The sequence below is a fragment of the Colletotrichum higginsianum genome, chromosome 4 (genome assembly GCF_001672515.1).
Source record: "Colletotrichum higginsianum IMI 349063 chromosome 4, whole genome shotgun sequence".
Classification (NCBI taxonomy): Eukaryota; Fungi; Ascomycota; class Sordariomycetes; order Glomerellales; family Glomerellaceae; genus Colletotrichum; species Colletotrichum higginsianum.
In genome coordinates, this window is record NC_030957.1 from 2,818,995 (window position 1) to 2,835,428 (window position 16,434).

Below are 16,434 nucleotides of genomic sequence, written 5' to 3' on the forward strand. Positions count from 1 at the left end.
TATATTAACTATTTATTAATAGTACTTAATTATTACTATATATACTATAGCTGTATTTACTAATTAATTTTGTAATAGTAACTCTTAATTAGTATATTAAATAGGTACTATAGAGATATTATTAGTTAGTAGAATACTTATTAATATTTCTATTAGTAAAAACCTAATAGATTGGATCTACTTACAATTAATAGCCTTTAAGCTATTTATTTAATATAAGTTCTAGTCTTTAGGAGGGAATTTACTAGTAAGAATCTCCTTTATAATTAAGTTTACAATTAAGTAAATATGCATTTTAATTATTCTAATAGACTTATAGAATTTTACTAGTACTAGTATTACTTTAACTAATTAAGTATTTATTACTAACTTAAATCTATAGGAGATAAATATACTACTAGTATTTAAATATATAACTTAAAGTAATATACTAATAGTATTTATTTATTAAATTAGAACTAGAATTACTTTAGAGGCTAAAGCTAATTTTATAGAGTGCACTTAGTAAAATCTACTTAAGTAGTTAATCTATATTAGTAGTAATATATTACCCTAATTTAAAGTTAGTAATAGACTTAAGTAATTAATTCCTAATACTTAAAATAGTAAGGTAATTTAAATTGTCTAATTTAAATATATTAGTTTCTATAGGGCAACTAATATATATAGCTAATAGCTATTAATATATTAAATAATATTCTTAATTATCCCTAGCTAGTAAAATTATTAAATTAGTCTCTATTAAGTAATATTAAGCCTAAAATACCTACTTTTATTATAAGCTACTTTATAGGCTTTAGTTACCTCTAATAGTACTAAGTAATAGTATTAGAATCTATATAAAGTATACATTAGAATTCTATTATAAATTAAAAAGGACTAGGACTTTAATACTATTGCAGCTAATGTATAATTATTAATACTCTCTAATCTCCTAATTAGGAATTTGCAAATATATATATACTATAGCTTATTTAATTATTTCTTTATTAATATAATTAATACTAATAGAGTAGAGTTAGTCTGCAATTTAGAATAGGATACTATAATAAGGATTTATTCTAGCTTTAGGTAATTAATTTATGCAGTTAACTTTAATATAGTTAATTTTAATAATAATAAAGTTTAAATTATATTAGCTATCTTATTAGTAGTAGGCTACTTAGTAATTATATTGCAAATTATTTCCTTATATTTACTAGCTCTATCTTTCTACATTTATTTACCCTCCTCTAAAATAGAACTTAATACCTCTAAATTATTATTATAGTAGTTATATAAAGGAAAAATTATTTAGAATAATGTATTAGCTACTGCATCTTACTAACTTTAAATATATTTAATCTCTATATTAAGTATCCTTAGCTTAGTAACTTAATAAGTATAAATACTATAGTAATTAAATAATAATAGAAACTATATAATAGGCTTATAATTTATAAAAATAATTAATAGCTTCTTAGTATATAGAAAGTAGCTATATTATTAATAGAACTTAATAATAGTTAGAAGCTCCTATTTATATGTACTATAATTTTATTAGAATTTTATTAATAAAAAGGAATTATACAATATAGAAACTAGACTAGCATTCTGCATTTATACTACTATATAACTACTAGTATATTTTAAAGTATTAGAGTATAATTAAATTAAATAACTAATTAAAATACTATGCAACTCTACTATTTTTAATATTAAGTCCTTAAGTAACCTAAAGGCTAATACCTCTATAAATTCCTATTTCTAAGAGATAGAATTAGTAAGCTAATATAGAAGTCTTATAATCTTAGTATAATTCTTTATTTATTACTAATAGAGTCTAATTGCAGCTAAAAATAACTTTACCTCTATTTACAATTTAAGTACTAGCTACTTAAGTAGTTTAGTAATTTAGCTAAATTTAATAGTTATTATACTTCTAATTAAATAAGTTTAATTTATTACTATAATTAAAATTATTCCTAAGTTAATTTTCTTCTTTAATAATTATACAATTACTTATACTAATTAGAGTAATAAGTAACTTTTAATAAAAGCCTATTCTTTCTCCTAAGTAGTAAATTTAGTAAAAATATTATTAAAGTAAATTTTAACTAGTAATATTCTACTAAGTTGCATTAGTATTAGTAATAAGGGCTCTAAGTTAAATTCTAGAATTAAGCTTAGGAAAATATATTTAAATTTAATTATTTAGTAAGCTAATAATTTTGCACTTTATTACATTTAAGTTAATTGCAATTATAAGTAGTTAGGAATATTAAATGCACAAATGTAATAATAGTTAAAGTAAATTAGAATTAAGTAATATATATATTTTAAATTCTAATAGGAATAAGTACTAATTAATAAATTAGAGAGATTATTATAAATCTCTTATATTAAAGGGATTAATAATAAAGGGAGCTCTTTATCTATATTACTAAAGTTAATTATAAATTAGTATTCTCTCTAAGGGTTATTATTTTTCTATATAATAATAAGTTAAGCTCTCTATTTTAATACAATTCTATTAGTAATAATAGTTAATTTAAAGAGACTATAATTTCTACTATTCTAAATATATTAATTTAGCTAATATTTCTCTATAGTATTCTATTACTTTTAATATAATAAATTCTATAGTTAGGTACTATCTTTTAATTATAGAATGTATATATAGAGATCTATTACTAAAAGATTATTTAAAAATAATAAGAAAAGAATGCAGTAAGTATAAATAACTTATTTTACCTCCTCTATATCTACTTATAGGATATTTAGCCCTAACTCTATTAGTTCTTCATTCTACTAAGTATTTATTATTACTAATAGAGTCTAGAAGTTAATTAGTAATTATTAAATGCATTAAGTAGTTAGGAATTTAGTAAATCTAATAGTAGGAATTTTATTGTAAGTTGTAGAGAAGGTTGTATTAAATAGTAATCCCTCTAGTCTTTTAGTAATAGTACTTAATAACTTAAAAAGCTAATATTAATTAATAATTATTAATAATCTAGTTAAGTATAGAGTATAACTTATAAGCTACATTAAGTTAGTATTCTACAAATAGGTAAATCTAGCTCTAAAATTAATAGGAGATAATATATTAAGCTAATTATATAATAATATTAATAGTAGCTGCAGTTTAATAACTTACTTAAGTTAGATATTACTTATTAGTTTTCTAAATTATTATTAGAGGAATTATCTATTTCTTTATTAGTATTAAATACATTTTTATTATTATTATTCTTATTATTATTAGAATTACTAGAATCTATCTCTACTATATTTCTTAATTAATCTTAGCTAACTAAGTCTATATTATTAGAGGTAGAATTAATAATTAAGTATTATATATTAAATAATTGTATTAATAGTCCCTTAATTTTAACTAATTACTTACTTATAGAGGTATTACTAATTACTAGTTTAGTACTCTAAAAGTCAATTAGTACTCTTACATTATATAACTATAGTATTCCTAATAGGAGTAATACTAATTAGTCTAAATCTCTAAGTTAAATGCACACTTAAATTTCCTACTTAATACTATAAATAGTAACCTCTACTACTACAAAATGTATTATAGTATAAGTAGATTTACTAGTAGTACTTATATTAAGGCCCTTAAATTTAATCCTAAATAATAAATAGTATTTTAATTTATATTTATCTACTAATTGTAGAGAAATAATATTTATCTCTAATCCCTAATCTACTTGTGCAGCTCTATAGGGCAATTAGTATTATATTAATAGTATTAAGAGAGTATACTTAATTCTAAATAATTAGGTAGCTTTATAGTTGTAAGAAAATAACTTAATATTAGCTTTTAAATTCTTAGTAATTGTAATAGAATTAGGGATACTACTTAAATAGATATTAATAATAATTAGAGTAGTAAATTTAACCTTTTTTAGTTACTTTACTATAATACATTAGGAAATTACCCTTAGTAATTTAGAGAATTTAGAGCTTAATTGCATTAAATTAACTAATAATATATTAAACTTAATATTCTTAGCTATTTTGTAAATATTAATTGTAAGTTTACCTTCTTAAGTTATAATAGTTATAAGTTTATTTTAATAAACTACCTTCTTCTTAAGTAATAATACTACTAAATTAGGTATTAAAATATCTACTATTAGAATATTACTATAGGGTTTCTCTAGTGCATTAGTACTAGGAATTTAGGCTACTTATACTTTTAGCTTTAATTTCTTAATTTACTAAATTTAACTTAATAAGTATTGCAGAATAGTATCTATTTATTTCTTCTAAACTAATAATCTAGTAGCTTTAACTTAGGTAACTAGTAAATTAATTTTTAAAACTCTCTTATTAAGTTTAAGAGAATTATTAACTAGAATCTTTATTACTTTAGCAATTTATTTAAATAATTATACAATTCTAGCTAATTTTAATTCTATAATAAATTGTACTTCTTTAAACTTAATTAATATTAGTACTATATTTGCATTATTCTCTACTAGAGTAAATTTGCAATAGTAATTACTAACTAAGTAGTCTATTAGATTCTATAAGTTCTTTAATTTATTAGTAATTATAGTAAATTAGGGTACTTATAGTTATTATAGTATCTCTTTAATAAAATCTAGTAGGGGTAAATTACTAGAATAGCTCTATTCTTAAATAAAATGTAGCTATATAAAGTATATATTTATAATACTAATAGGAGGTTAAATACTATTAGTAAAACTACAGTTAGAAGGGAAGATTATAGCCTTAATATATAACTATTCCTATAGTTATAGGAGTATATTATAGTACTTAAGCTATTAGTAATTAAGTTTACTACATTTAATATATAGAATATTACTATCCCTTATTGGTACTAATTTATTAATATAGAGGTTCTTAGAGGTTTTCTAATTTAGTAAATTAAGTAAATTATAATTCTTATAATTAAAATTAATACTTATATTGCAACTACTGCAGAAAGCTCCCTAATCCTAATACTAAAATTAACTAAATTAGCTTAATTAGTTACCTTAGAATAATTAGTACTATTAGCGTTAATTCTAATTACTATATTTAAATTTAAGAGTAGTAAGTTAAGCTTAATATAATTATAAGTATTCTCTTAGTAATATTAACTAATTAGTATTAAGTAGGGAGTTAACTATTATTCTAAGTATATAAGTTCTAATAAGTACTAAAATTAAACTAAAGGGGTTAGGGAGTTAATTAAAGTAGCTACTATAATTACTATAAATAGGCTAAGAGATAGTATTTAATTAGGCAAATTGTCTAACTAGTAGTTATTTAATAGCCTAGCTTAAATTTTAGTAGACTACTATCTCCTCTAGTAATTAGGCTTAAGTAAAATCTACCTTATATTAATCTTTAGCCTTATACTTATTAATAATCTATTAAGTATCTCTAATAATTATAAATGCAAATTTAAGGCTAAAAGTAGTTATTACTAATATACTTAATACTTAATATTAAAAGTTAGAATTAGCTAATTCTTTTATAAATTATCTTACTAAGTCTATTAGGACTATTTTCTCTAGTATTAATAATATAATACTAATACTAGTATTTTTGCAACTTACTTAATAGAGTATTAATAAGACCTAATTGTAGTATACTAATAAAGCCTTATCTTTCTTTTAATTAAGGGAGTTAATATCCCTACTAGTAGTATTCTAGTTAATAATCTTTAATAGGAATCTTTCCTTTAATAAAGCTTCTATAATTATTAAATTAGTAAGAATAGTAATACTATTTATTACTTTATTTATAATAGTTATAAAGTAGAGTATACTATTAAAGTATATTATAGTATTACCTTTATATTATATATTAAGGGTCTTTAAGACTTAGAATACTAGTAGAGTTTAGAAGTTATAATTAGCCTTCTTAAAGTCCTATTTTAAATAAGTAAACTATTAGGAAGCTGCAATTAAATTATTAAATATACTATAATTTAGTATTAGTAATAGTAACTCTACTAATTAGCTAGAAAAAATACCTCTAATATTAGTAAATAAGGTTATTATAAATACAGTAAGTAATAGTAACTCTTTAAATTCAATTAGTACTATAGTAAATATTACTCTAATATAGTACTTATTAAATAGTATAGTTAAATTATTTATATTATTCTAATTAGTAAATAATTAAACTAGTTAGTTTTAAATTCTTAATAAGTATAAGTTAGGGAATAGGGGAAATAGAAGGAGTTATTTTAATAATAGAATTAAATTCTAGACTCTAGTAGTATTAGCTAATAAAGAATTAATTTAGGAGCTAATTTTAGGGGTAACTAGTATTAATTAAGTATTAATAATATCCCTTTCCTCTAGATTTAATAGTAGAAATACTAGATTAGTAATAGTTAATAGAAACTTAATAGGGCTTTAATAGTAGGATAAATTACTAATAAGTAGTATATTTTAGTAATATTTTACTTAGAGGCCTAATTATTAATAGAGTTAATTAATATAATAATAGTAATTTAGTAAATAATCCTTAATTAATTAGTAAGGCCTATATTAATTTCTAATTCTACTATTATTACTAAAATAGTCTCTATATAAGTAGGGATAATTTCTAGTTAAAAGTAGGCAAAATGTATATTATTATTATATTTAGGTTGTCTACATTAGCTAAGGGGGTATACAAATCTAATAGTTATTATTATTCTTCCTATTCCTAATTAGGAATCTCCAATCCTCCTCAACTCCCCAATTGGCAACCAGCCAATTGTTCCTTCTCTCACCTGGATCGGACGAACTCAAAAAGATGCTTCCCGGCGTTTCTCCATACTACACTCGATAGAATACTTTGTCCATTTGTGCCGATTGATAAAGCCAAAAGACCATCATAGATACTGAGGGGTATCTTCTCAGCTGTTCCTTTCTAGCGTCTCCTCCAGCAGGGGGGTTGAGGTTCCTGTTGCGGTGTAATCATGCTACAAGTGAACTGTCTCCAACGTAACACAGCGAAACAAAAACTCGCGGGTTTCTGTGACTACCTAGATCATCACAGACTAAGAAAGAATGGGCAACTCAACCCGTCTTCGGGTCATACTGAATCAGTGCTAGCAAGGTTATCGAAAAGGTCCCGTGTCTCAAAGCCAAGATGTACTGCCTAACGCTCTTGTCCCCTAGGAATGGCGAATCATCATAAATGTGTTTTCATCAAGCTAGTGTAGGATGGGCAAACGCTGCCCTGCAACCTCCTGTCTCAAGCCATCCGATCATAAGCTCTACTGGTGCCATAAGCGTGGGACGTTGGTCAACGTGATCCTTGGACTTTTCTCGGTCTCGGTTGCTTTTTCGGATTGACATACGCAGCCAAGGGCGGTCGCACAAATATGGAACATGGGGGGAACTACGGGGAAGATAACCACAGTATGAATGTTATGCCCAGCACTGAACATACGGCAAGGTTTCTGGAGAAAGTCTGCTTTCCGGACGACACAGACTACTTAGCTCTGCCTGCCGGCCCCAATCTCTATTAGAAACAACGAAGCTTGAGCGCATAAATGAATCAGGCGTGGCGAGCCGCAAAGCTAGTGGTCTAATGTTCCGCGAGATACAGCGGTTGGTCCAAGTCTCGGATGGAGGGAAACTGGATAAGACGTGATGCGAACCCGACCTGTAGACGAGACGGTTTGACTAGATGGGTGTCCCAAAAGGAAGGGAGAAACCCACCCCCTTTTTTACTCTCGGAGCCATCCGTCCTTTGAGCGGCGCAGAACACGGACAACTCCGGGGGGACGGACAATTACCTGGACTTGATCCGCTTACTACGTACTGACCATCACTAGGGCGGAATGCCGCCCCGCTGACTGGCGGCAATCTGGCAGACGCAGCGGCTTTTGTCCGTCTACATGACGGTCCGATGGTCGGCGTGAAGCCGGACGAGTTACCCGGAAGATGGAGGATTAAAGAAACCACGAGTCTTTGGACTCGATCCCAGTCGTGACGATGGATGAGAATCAACGAGAAACAGCGCGCACCTCCGACGTCGACAATGACCCCCGCAGCGACTCTGACCGAAGGGGAAGATGCGGTTCTGTTCCCGCGAGGGGGATGGGATACTCACCATCACATCTTTGACCGTACGTCGAGTGACCAGCCCGACAACCGTCGCAACTCGGACTGTAGATCCGCAACAAAAAGACAATGGTACTGACAGTTCTTCCCGCTTCCAGCCAAGTCGTTCCCCTACAGCCCGAAGAGACACCTCACCCCGCCGCCCGCCACCATCGCCGCCTTCAAAGAGCTGAAGAGAAGCCTCGGCATCACGAGGTCCGTCCTCACCCACGGCCTGTCCTACGGCGACGACTGCACCTCTCTCAAGGCCTTTGTGTCCGAGCTCGGCGCCCACGAGACCGCCGCCGTCGGCGTCATCGACCCGGACAAGACGAGCGACGAGGAGCTGCGCAGCATGCACGAGGCCGGTGTTCGGGGCGTCCGGGTCAACCTGTACCGGTACGACGCCATGGAAGACGCCGAGCGACAAAAGGTCGCCCTGCTGGCGCACCTGAAGCGGATCACCGGCCTCTCGTTGCCGTGGAGCCTGACGATGACGACGACCCGGCCCGGGTCCTGGGACGTACTGGAGCCGTTCGTCCGGGACGTCGTCGCCGAGCAGGGCATCCGGTTGGTGACGGACCACTTTGCGCTGCTAAAGGCGCCGAGCCTCCTCCTTTCGGCCGACCACCGGGCCGATCCCGCGAAGCAGCCCGGCTTCGACGCCGTCGTGAGGCTGGTCAGGGACGGCCACCTCTGGGTGAAGCTGAGCGCGCCGTACCGCGTCAGCGACGACGGGCCGGGCTACGCCGACGTCCGGTTCCTGGTGCGCGCGCTCGTGGACGCGAACAAGCACCGCGTCCTGTGGGGCAGCGACTGGCCGCACACGCCGCGGATGAAGACGCGCACGCGCGAGGCGGCCATGACGGAGACGCCGTTCCTCGAGGTGGACGACGAGGCCTGGCTCAAGAGTCTCAGGTCGTGGCTGTCGGACGAGGAGTGGGATCTGATGATGGTCCGGAACCCAAGCCGCCTGTTTGGGCAATGACCATATGTCGGCACCGTCGGCATGGGCCGAGAAGAAGTAGGTAGCCTCTCACGAATTGCAAGACTGATGAAGCCACAGACGCCCCCCCCCCCCGAGTGACACTGAGACCCCTTTTATTCTCGGTACCTTGGCGATGTCACGATGAAGTACATGCCAGCGGAGGTTCATATAAAAAAATAAAAAGATTAAAAAAAGGCAAAAAAGATTAAAAAAAAAAAATTAAGTTTAAAGCATAACATACAAAACATACACGGACAAACTTGCTTCTTCGATAGCAACCCCCCAGTTCTACCCCGGTCTATTTGTCCTTCCTGATATTCTTCATGAGCTCGCTCATCGACGCTCCCTTCCTCAATTCAACAAACATCCTTTCATCAACCTCGGCGCGCTCCTGGCATAGAGCAACCACGTTCTCTACCAGCGACAAGGGCGTCACGACAACGCCATCCGCATCGCCGACCAGAATATCGCCGGGATGGATCCAGAGGTCGCCTTTGAACTGGAGAGGCACGTTCACGCGTGATGCGCGCGTGAAGGTGTTGGATCCGAGAATGGAGGTGCCCTGGGCAAAGACCTGATGTGGCGTCAGTCAGTACCGACACAGAGATAAGCCGATCTCGCGTCAGGAAGCACGCGGGGACATACCGGGAACCCTATCTCGTTGTGTTCGCCAACGTCCCTCACCCGGCCATCCACTACCACACCCTGGGCGCCCAGGTACTTGGCCCTCGTGGACATCAGGCCGCCCCAGCAGGCCGACGGCAGCCCCTTGGGCTGCTGGATGTACATGATTCCGCCGTCCTCGTTGTGGTCGACAAAGTGCTTGTCCAGCTTCGGCGCCGAGGCGTCGCTCATCTCGACCATCTGGACGGTCACGGCGGGACCGAACACGCGCGTCGATGCGCCAGGCGAGAACATGCGGATCCCGTCGAGGAAGCCGCCCTGTGGATACTTGAGCTTCACAAGAGCGTCGCCGATCTAGTCGGAGTGTTAAGTAATCCCGTCTAGTAAGTAATCCCGTCTAATAAGTGCAAGCCGGGTCCTGGCATCAGGTGGCATGGGAATGGCTGCCACTCACGTCACAGGATGCGAACCTTCGCAGAGCTTCCAGGGCGCGTGGTGGGGACATTGCGGTATCAGACTCGGCGTTCCTCGGTTGAATTCGGTTTGGGCGATGCTTATGATTAATGAGTCTTATCGTTGTTAGTCGGCGTTTGGATCCTAACTCGACGACAGTAGTCAAGCGTTGCATATGCCACATATGCGATGTCGGAGTTGTCGGCGGTAGCTCCGGACCTCCGATTTCCGATCCGAGGTGCGGGGCCGTCGGACCATTACCGAACGCTCGGACCATGCGGACCCAGTCCGTCCGGGATTTCTCCGCGCGGGCAACGGAACACTCCGGCCACACCTTGGAGCCAGTGCAATGCCAACCAATCGAGCTGACATTGCATCGGACTATGCTTCTGAAGCTATTCTATACGTGCAGAATGTGTGGGGGAGGGGCTACTGGGCAGGATCACCACCTGCATCGAGTTAACTACGTGTATCCGTCCACCCCAGCGCTCGCTGAGCCCACGAACGAGATGGCCACAACCATCCAACCAGCAAAAACACTCAGTCATGGTATTGGCTATGCACTGTGAGCAGGATAGGCTTTGCTTCGTTCGGATAGGGCAACTTGTGTGTGGCTGTACCCGCACCCAAAGCTCTGCATCCGGTCGTCTTGCGACTTCCCGCAACAACATCACGATCGAGGTAAGAAGAGAAAAAGGCAAAAAAAAAACACCAAAAGATGTATGCGTACAGGACGCAGTGGGCTTGAACCCAACCTGATTCGAACAGATAACCTTTCGATGAATCCAAGAGCTGGAGTCGAACGCGCTACCGTTGCGCCATGGGTCCGGAGCGACACGATCGTGGGTCGCTGTGGATGAGGGTGCGGCGAGGTGGGCCGGAATAAGACAGAGTGGACGTCACCCTGGACCGTCAGGTTTGCGAAAGAGCAGGAGGTAATACACTTCAAGCGAGTGATGTTTGCTGACAAAAACATGCTATACTCTAGGAAAACTTTGCTGGCTGATACTACGGAACTGAGTATACTTACACCCCTAGACCGTCGGAGCCTGCAGTTGCTACAGATAGAGGGGGCTTCTAACCAAGTACATCTAATCAAGTATAGAAAACGTACCAGGTTTCTAGGACTTGAGATCGGCCAGACTTCATCATATTGTCGGTGAGTGGAGGGGAGGTCGGATGTATCCTTCACGGCCATCAATGAAGGTACCCCAGTCTAAATGTTTTCCAGATTCAGGCTCGTTTCGCGGGCCAATTGCTATGTTTGAGGTCATGTGTCTTGATCTATAAGCACTTTCGAGTTGCTCGCCAAGGTGCACCTCAGTCTGGAAGATACTGGCTATCATCAGGCCGAGGCGACTAGGGCAATCTTTCTGTTCCCGCATGGTAGACATTGTTTAATGCGTATTTTCCGTGAGTACCACGAAATCTCCAATGCCCGAATTTAGTCGCGAGGCTTCATGACCACACTTTCCAACATGGCTCTACACCAACGTCATATTGTTACAACCGTAGCTCCTCCTCTTAAAACAGTGGCAACGGAATCAGCACCTCTCCACCTCCAGGGAAGCCAGGATGAACGCAGACTCCCCCAACAGACTATTAGGCAAGATCGGCTGCTGGGTGTAATATTCGTAAGACGCAGTGGAGTTGAGACTGCACACCACCACCGTCTTGTCGTAGCCGACGGTCCCGTTGCCCGTGTCGACGACGAAATTGCGGACCGTGTAGTCGTACGCCTTCAGCGCCGCTTTCTTGAAGTCCACCTTGGAGTCGGAGAACAGGCCGAGCCTCTCGCCCTTGAGCATGGAGAACATGAAGAGGGCCGTGCTGGAGCTCTCGAGGTAGTTGCCGCTGCGTCCCGGAAACGTCGTCAGCTGCCACCACACCCCCGTTTCCGGATCGGCGTATCTGACCAGCGACGTGGCGAGCTGGGTCGCTATCTGCCGAACCTGCCTGCAGACTGATTGCGCCTCGGGCTTGCCGGCGGGACAGTCGAGGGACTCCCACGTCTGGACCAGGCCGCCGATGAACCAGCCCACGGCGCGACTCCAAACGTACGGGCTGGCGCCTGTGTCGTTGTCCGCCCATACGGCTGTCCGCGAGTAGTCGTACCCGTGCACGGTCAGCGAGGAGTTCTTCTGGAGGCAGTGCTCGTAAAGCAGGGTCATCTGCAGGTTGATGTCGGTGTAGTTGGGCCGTGGCTGGGACGCCATGAAGGGCAGCAGGGAGAACATGCCGTCGGCGTAGCTCCACTGCGGGTAGACGTAATACCACATCCCGCCCTCGGGGTTCCTCATCTGCAGCGCCAGAGACTCGTTGATGGCGCCCGATGCCGCTGATACCGTGGCCGAGACGGACGCGAGGCCCGCCTCGGAGATTTTGCTGATGGCATTCGCGATCGAGAAGCGGTCCAGGGGCCGCGTCGCCGTGTACGTGGAGTTGGTCAGGCTGGCAGTGCCGACGTCGAGGACGTCCGCCAAGTAGGGGGCGTACTGGTCCTTCAGCTCCGGGTACTGCTTGACGGTGGCCTCGATGGCGATGGAGAGAAGGCCAGTCTCGAAGAAGACGCTTGCCGCGCCAGAGGATATGACGCCCTGCTTGCGCTCCTTGATGCTGTCGAGCATCCAGGTCGAGTATCGACGGCCCTGCCCTTCGCAACACGCGAGGGCGGCGAAGCCGGCTACGGCCAGGAGCCAGGTCGTGTGGTAATGCATGATTATCACGACGGGAAAACTCGGTGGTGCATTAGAGTTTGCAAACAAAAGAAGCTTGCCGGCTTCCGCTGGCTTTATACTCTGCTGTATGACTCGAGCTGACTATCTGTTCTTATGGACTCATTACCGAGGCCGGCGAGTGATGTCGATCCCGCGGGTGAGGGATTATTATTACCGCCAAAGTCTAATGTCAGTCATTCCGTCCTTCCAACTCATTTCACACCGTGCCGTCACTTCCGCTAGTAGTAACCGAAAGGAGAGGGGTTAAAAAGGATGTTCTGTGCGGCAGCTCTTCAACCGAAGTCGGCAGACGCTTCCGTTGAAAGGCAAACTTTATAAGAACCATAGACCGCCTAGAAACCACCTGAGTCAGCGTTCTCGGTCGGCCTAATTGCCAAGCCGGCTACTGCAGCTATTCTAGACCAAATCAAGCATTCCTGTGTAGGTTAGTCCCATCACTACGCTCTTGGCCTGCGACTGGTTTTGAGCCGCGCTAGTAGTTGACACTTATGTGTTGTATCTATGAATACTGACACAAGGAGCCGCCTGGGGGGTTTTGGCGTGGTTCCGTTTGCTTCCGCGTTGTCAAGACTGTACGGAATCGGCAAACTTTTCTTCCCCGGACCCATGAGTTCCTGCAAGCCCCAGAGAGTGTTCGTGTTTAGACAAATTGGCTGAAGTCAATCATATTATGTTTGGTTGATCTGGTTAGTCTGAGCTCATCTCACCTATGCTCTTCCACTAGGTCGCAATACAAGCCCCCCCTCCCCCCCCCAGCAGTTCCGCAGCCTTCTTCGCTCTAACCAGACTCTTGAGCTGAGCGCCAACTGTGTAAGCATTTTCCCTGTAAATCTTGTTATGCAGCACATTGGTGACTGCGTCCCGGATCTATTCGCCCGATGGCGTACGTGCACCCTGTGTAGCCAACGGTGGTTGATTTAGCGAAATTCTTGTTTTCGGTTTCGCAAAGGAGCAGAACGTATTGTTAGGGTCGTGTGTCGATAGTAGAAATTACATACAAGGTTCTGGGTAATAGGCCTTTTAGGGCTACGCACTTAAGAGGTAGGAACTGCAGCAGTACTACTAAGCACGGCAATTGTTATTAGATATTGTAAGTATCGTCTTAGTTTTTCTTATAAACGTTATTTTATTTTAGCTACAGGTACAGAACAGTCTAAGTTAGGGTCCTAATACTGTAGGTAGCAGGTAAATTGCTAGCCCTTATTTAGTATTTTGCTAGTCTCTAATCTATTTAGGAATACTAACTCTAGTAAAATTTTACTGCTACTAATATCTAATTGAACTAACTAATAAGAGCCTGCAAATAGAGGTAGTCCTATAAAAGTTGCGCAAAATAATTATTTTTAAAAACTCCTTAGTTTTTAATAAGTTAGCTTAAGGCTAATTAAGCTAGCTTTTTAAAAAATTATTATATTATATAATTTATAAAAGTAAAAATATTTATAAGTATTAGTATTACTCTAATTACTCTAATTACTCTAATTACTCTAATTACTCTAACTACTTATACTACTTATACTACTTATATTACTTATATTACTTATTAAAAAAAATCTACTACTATAATAGTACTTACTCTAGCTATAGTAACTATAGTAGTAGTAGTATACTTTACTAAGCTACTAATTACTACTATTAAAGATTCTCTTCTTATTAAGCTAATAGAGCTACCTCCTACTATTAATAAGTATAAAAAAGAGTAACTTTATAAGCTTACTATTATAATCTAAATTCAGTTAGTAACTAATGCAGTCTAGAATAGCCCCTAGTGCGAATAGTAGGGTAGAGAGATACTTATATATGCAGGCGCACAGTGCAGGCTAAATAATAGAATAGAAGAATTAGGGAAAGTTATATAATAGATTAGTTTAAATTACTAGTAATCTAATATAATTCTGCACTTAGAATTAGTAAACTACTAAACTAATCTAATACTAAGGATTACTAATAATAGGAAGTAATCTAATAATAGAATACTAGAATATAAGGACATTTATTCTATACAACTTAATTACCTTCTATAGCTCTTTAGTAATTAACTTTATAATTTACTCTACTATAAGTAACTCTTAAATTATCCTTCTATTATAATTATAATAAGTTACTTATACTTTAAGTATATAACTAATTACTATATTCTTACTAATAAGACTTCTAATAAGTTAGTAAGACTCTAGTACTATTTATTAAGTACTAATTTTAGCTACTTATTAGTAGAAATACTACTATTAGATATCTAATTGTAATACTTTAATTACTCCTATTTAGTAAGTTGACCCCTATACTTACTAAATAGTTAAAATATAGTACTTATTACTACTCTAACTCTATTCTCTTCTGCATTTAAGAGTAAAGTAGTTACTCTACTTTAACTTAAGAGCCTAAATAAAGAAATAAAGAATACTAAGTCCTCTAGTAATAAGGATAATAATACTAAGTTAATTTAATAATTTAAGTATACTAATAAAGATATTACTAAAATGCAGACTATATTTAATAAGAATACTACTACTATAGAGGAGCTCTAGAAATATACTTAATAAGCTATTACCCTTAAGGAGGAAGTCTGCACTCTCTAAGCTGCAGCTAATATTATTATAACTCTAATAGATAAATAAAATAAACTTAAGCTTAACTTACTTAGTACTTTTAATAGAACCCCTAGATAACTTAAAGGATTCCTAATTTAAATTAGGATCTACTAGAAGTTCTACTAAAGTAACTTCTGCAATAAAACTAAGAGGATTATTTATACTTCTACATTCCTTTAAAGTAGAGCCCTCTTGTAGTTTAAACTATATATAGAAGATCTACTTAATAATATAATACTTAAGTATTGCAAGAGTAAGACTTAGAATATCTTTAGAAGCTTCTAAGGCTTTAAATATACTTTAAAATTACTATTTTAGGACTCTAATAAAAAATAGTAAGCTAAGAGAAATTTATCTAATTTATAATAAATTAAATTAGCTACTTACTATACTGCAGAATTCTAATAAATTTGCATACACTTTAACTACACTAATAATACTTAAATTTTTATATTCTATTAAAGACTAAAAGAAGAAGTTAAGAATAAACTTACTAAAATTAACTAATTAGATAACTTTCTACAGTATATTAAAAAGGTAATTTAAATTAATACCTACTTATATAAGTAATATAGGGAGAAAGGCAAGAACTACTATTTGCAAATTAATATAAGTAAATAGTATACTCTAGGACTATACTAGTAGAATAATTATAATAGTAATTAGAGAAATAATTAGTAATATAATAGTAGACTAAGTACTACTTATAGATATTATATAGAACTTATAAATATTAGTATAACTTATAAGAATAAGCTAACTATATAATATAACTCTAAGAGTAGTATTTATTTTAACTATAAGAAACTAAGTTATATTACTAGGGACTGCAGATAGCTTAAATAACTTTAGAACTAACTACTCCCTAAAAATACTAAGAAAATTAATATTATAAGAAAAGAAGTTCCCTATAAATAGCTCTCTTAGACTACCTACTATAGTAATAACTACCTTATGCACTAAGATAGTAAAGAATAAGTAGA

The 16,434-nt window shown here is 36.5% G+C and overlaps 3 protein-coding genes across 3 annotated transcripts; 1 reads left to right on the forward strand and 2 right to left on the reverse strand.

Annotated features, from left to right (window-relative positions):
- Window positions 1-7,995: 7,995 nt before the first annotated feature.
- On the forward strand, window positions 7,996-9,045 carry CH63R_06154 (Amidohydrolase 2; the record flags this gene model as incomplete). Its single annotated transcript, XM_018301129.1, has 2 exons — window positions 7,996-8,083; window positions 8,177-9,045. 2 exons carry the CDS (start codon window positions 7,996-7,998, stop codon window positions 9,043-9,045), a joined length of 957 nt encoding a protein of 318 aa, XP_018158979.1.
- A 298-nt stretch (window positions 9,046-9,343) lies between these two features.
- CH63R_06155 (DlpA domain-containing protein) lies at window positions 9,344-10,174 on the reverse strand (the record flags this gene model as incomplete). The annotated part of the gene is made up of 3 exons (XM_018301130.1): window positions 9,344-9,619; window positions 9,691-10,023; window positions 10,124-10,174. 3 exons carry the CDS (start codon window positions 10,172-10,174, stop codon window positions 9,344-9,346), a joined length of 660 nt encoding a protein of 219 aa, XP_018158980.1.
- Window positions 10,175-11,666: 1,492 nt separating this feature from the next.
- Window positions 11,667-12,839, reverse strand: CH63R_06156 (Glycosyl hydrolase family 88; the record flags this gene model as incomplete). Its single annotated transcript, XM_018301131.1, has 1 exon — window positions 11,667-12,839. One exon carries the CDS (start codon window positions 12,837-12,839, stop codon window positions 11,667-11,669), a length of 1,173 nt encoding a protein of 390 aa, XP_018158981.1.
- Between the last annotated feature and the right edge of the window lie 3,595 nt (window positions 12,840-16,434).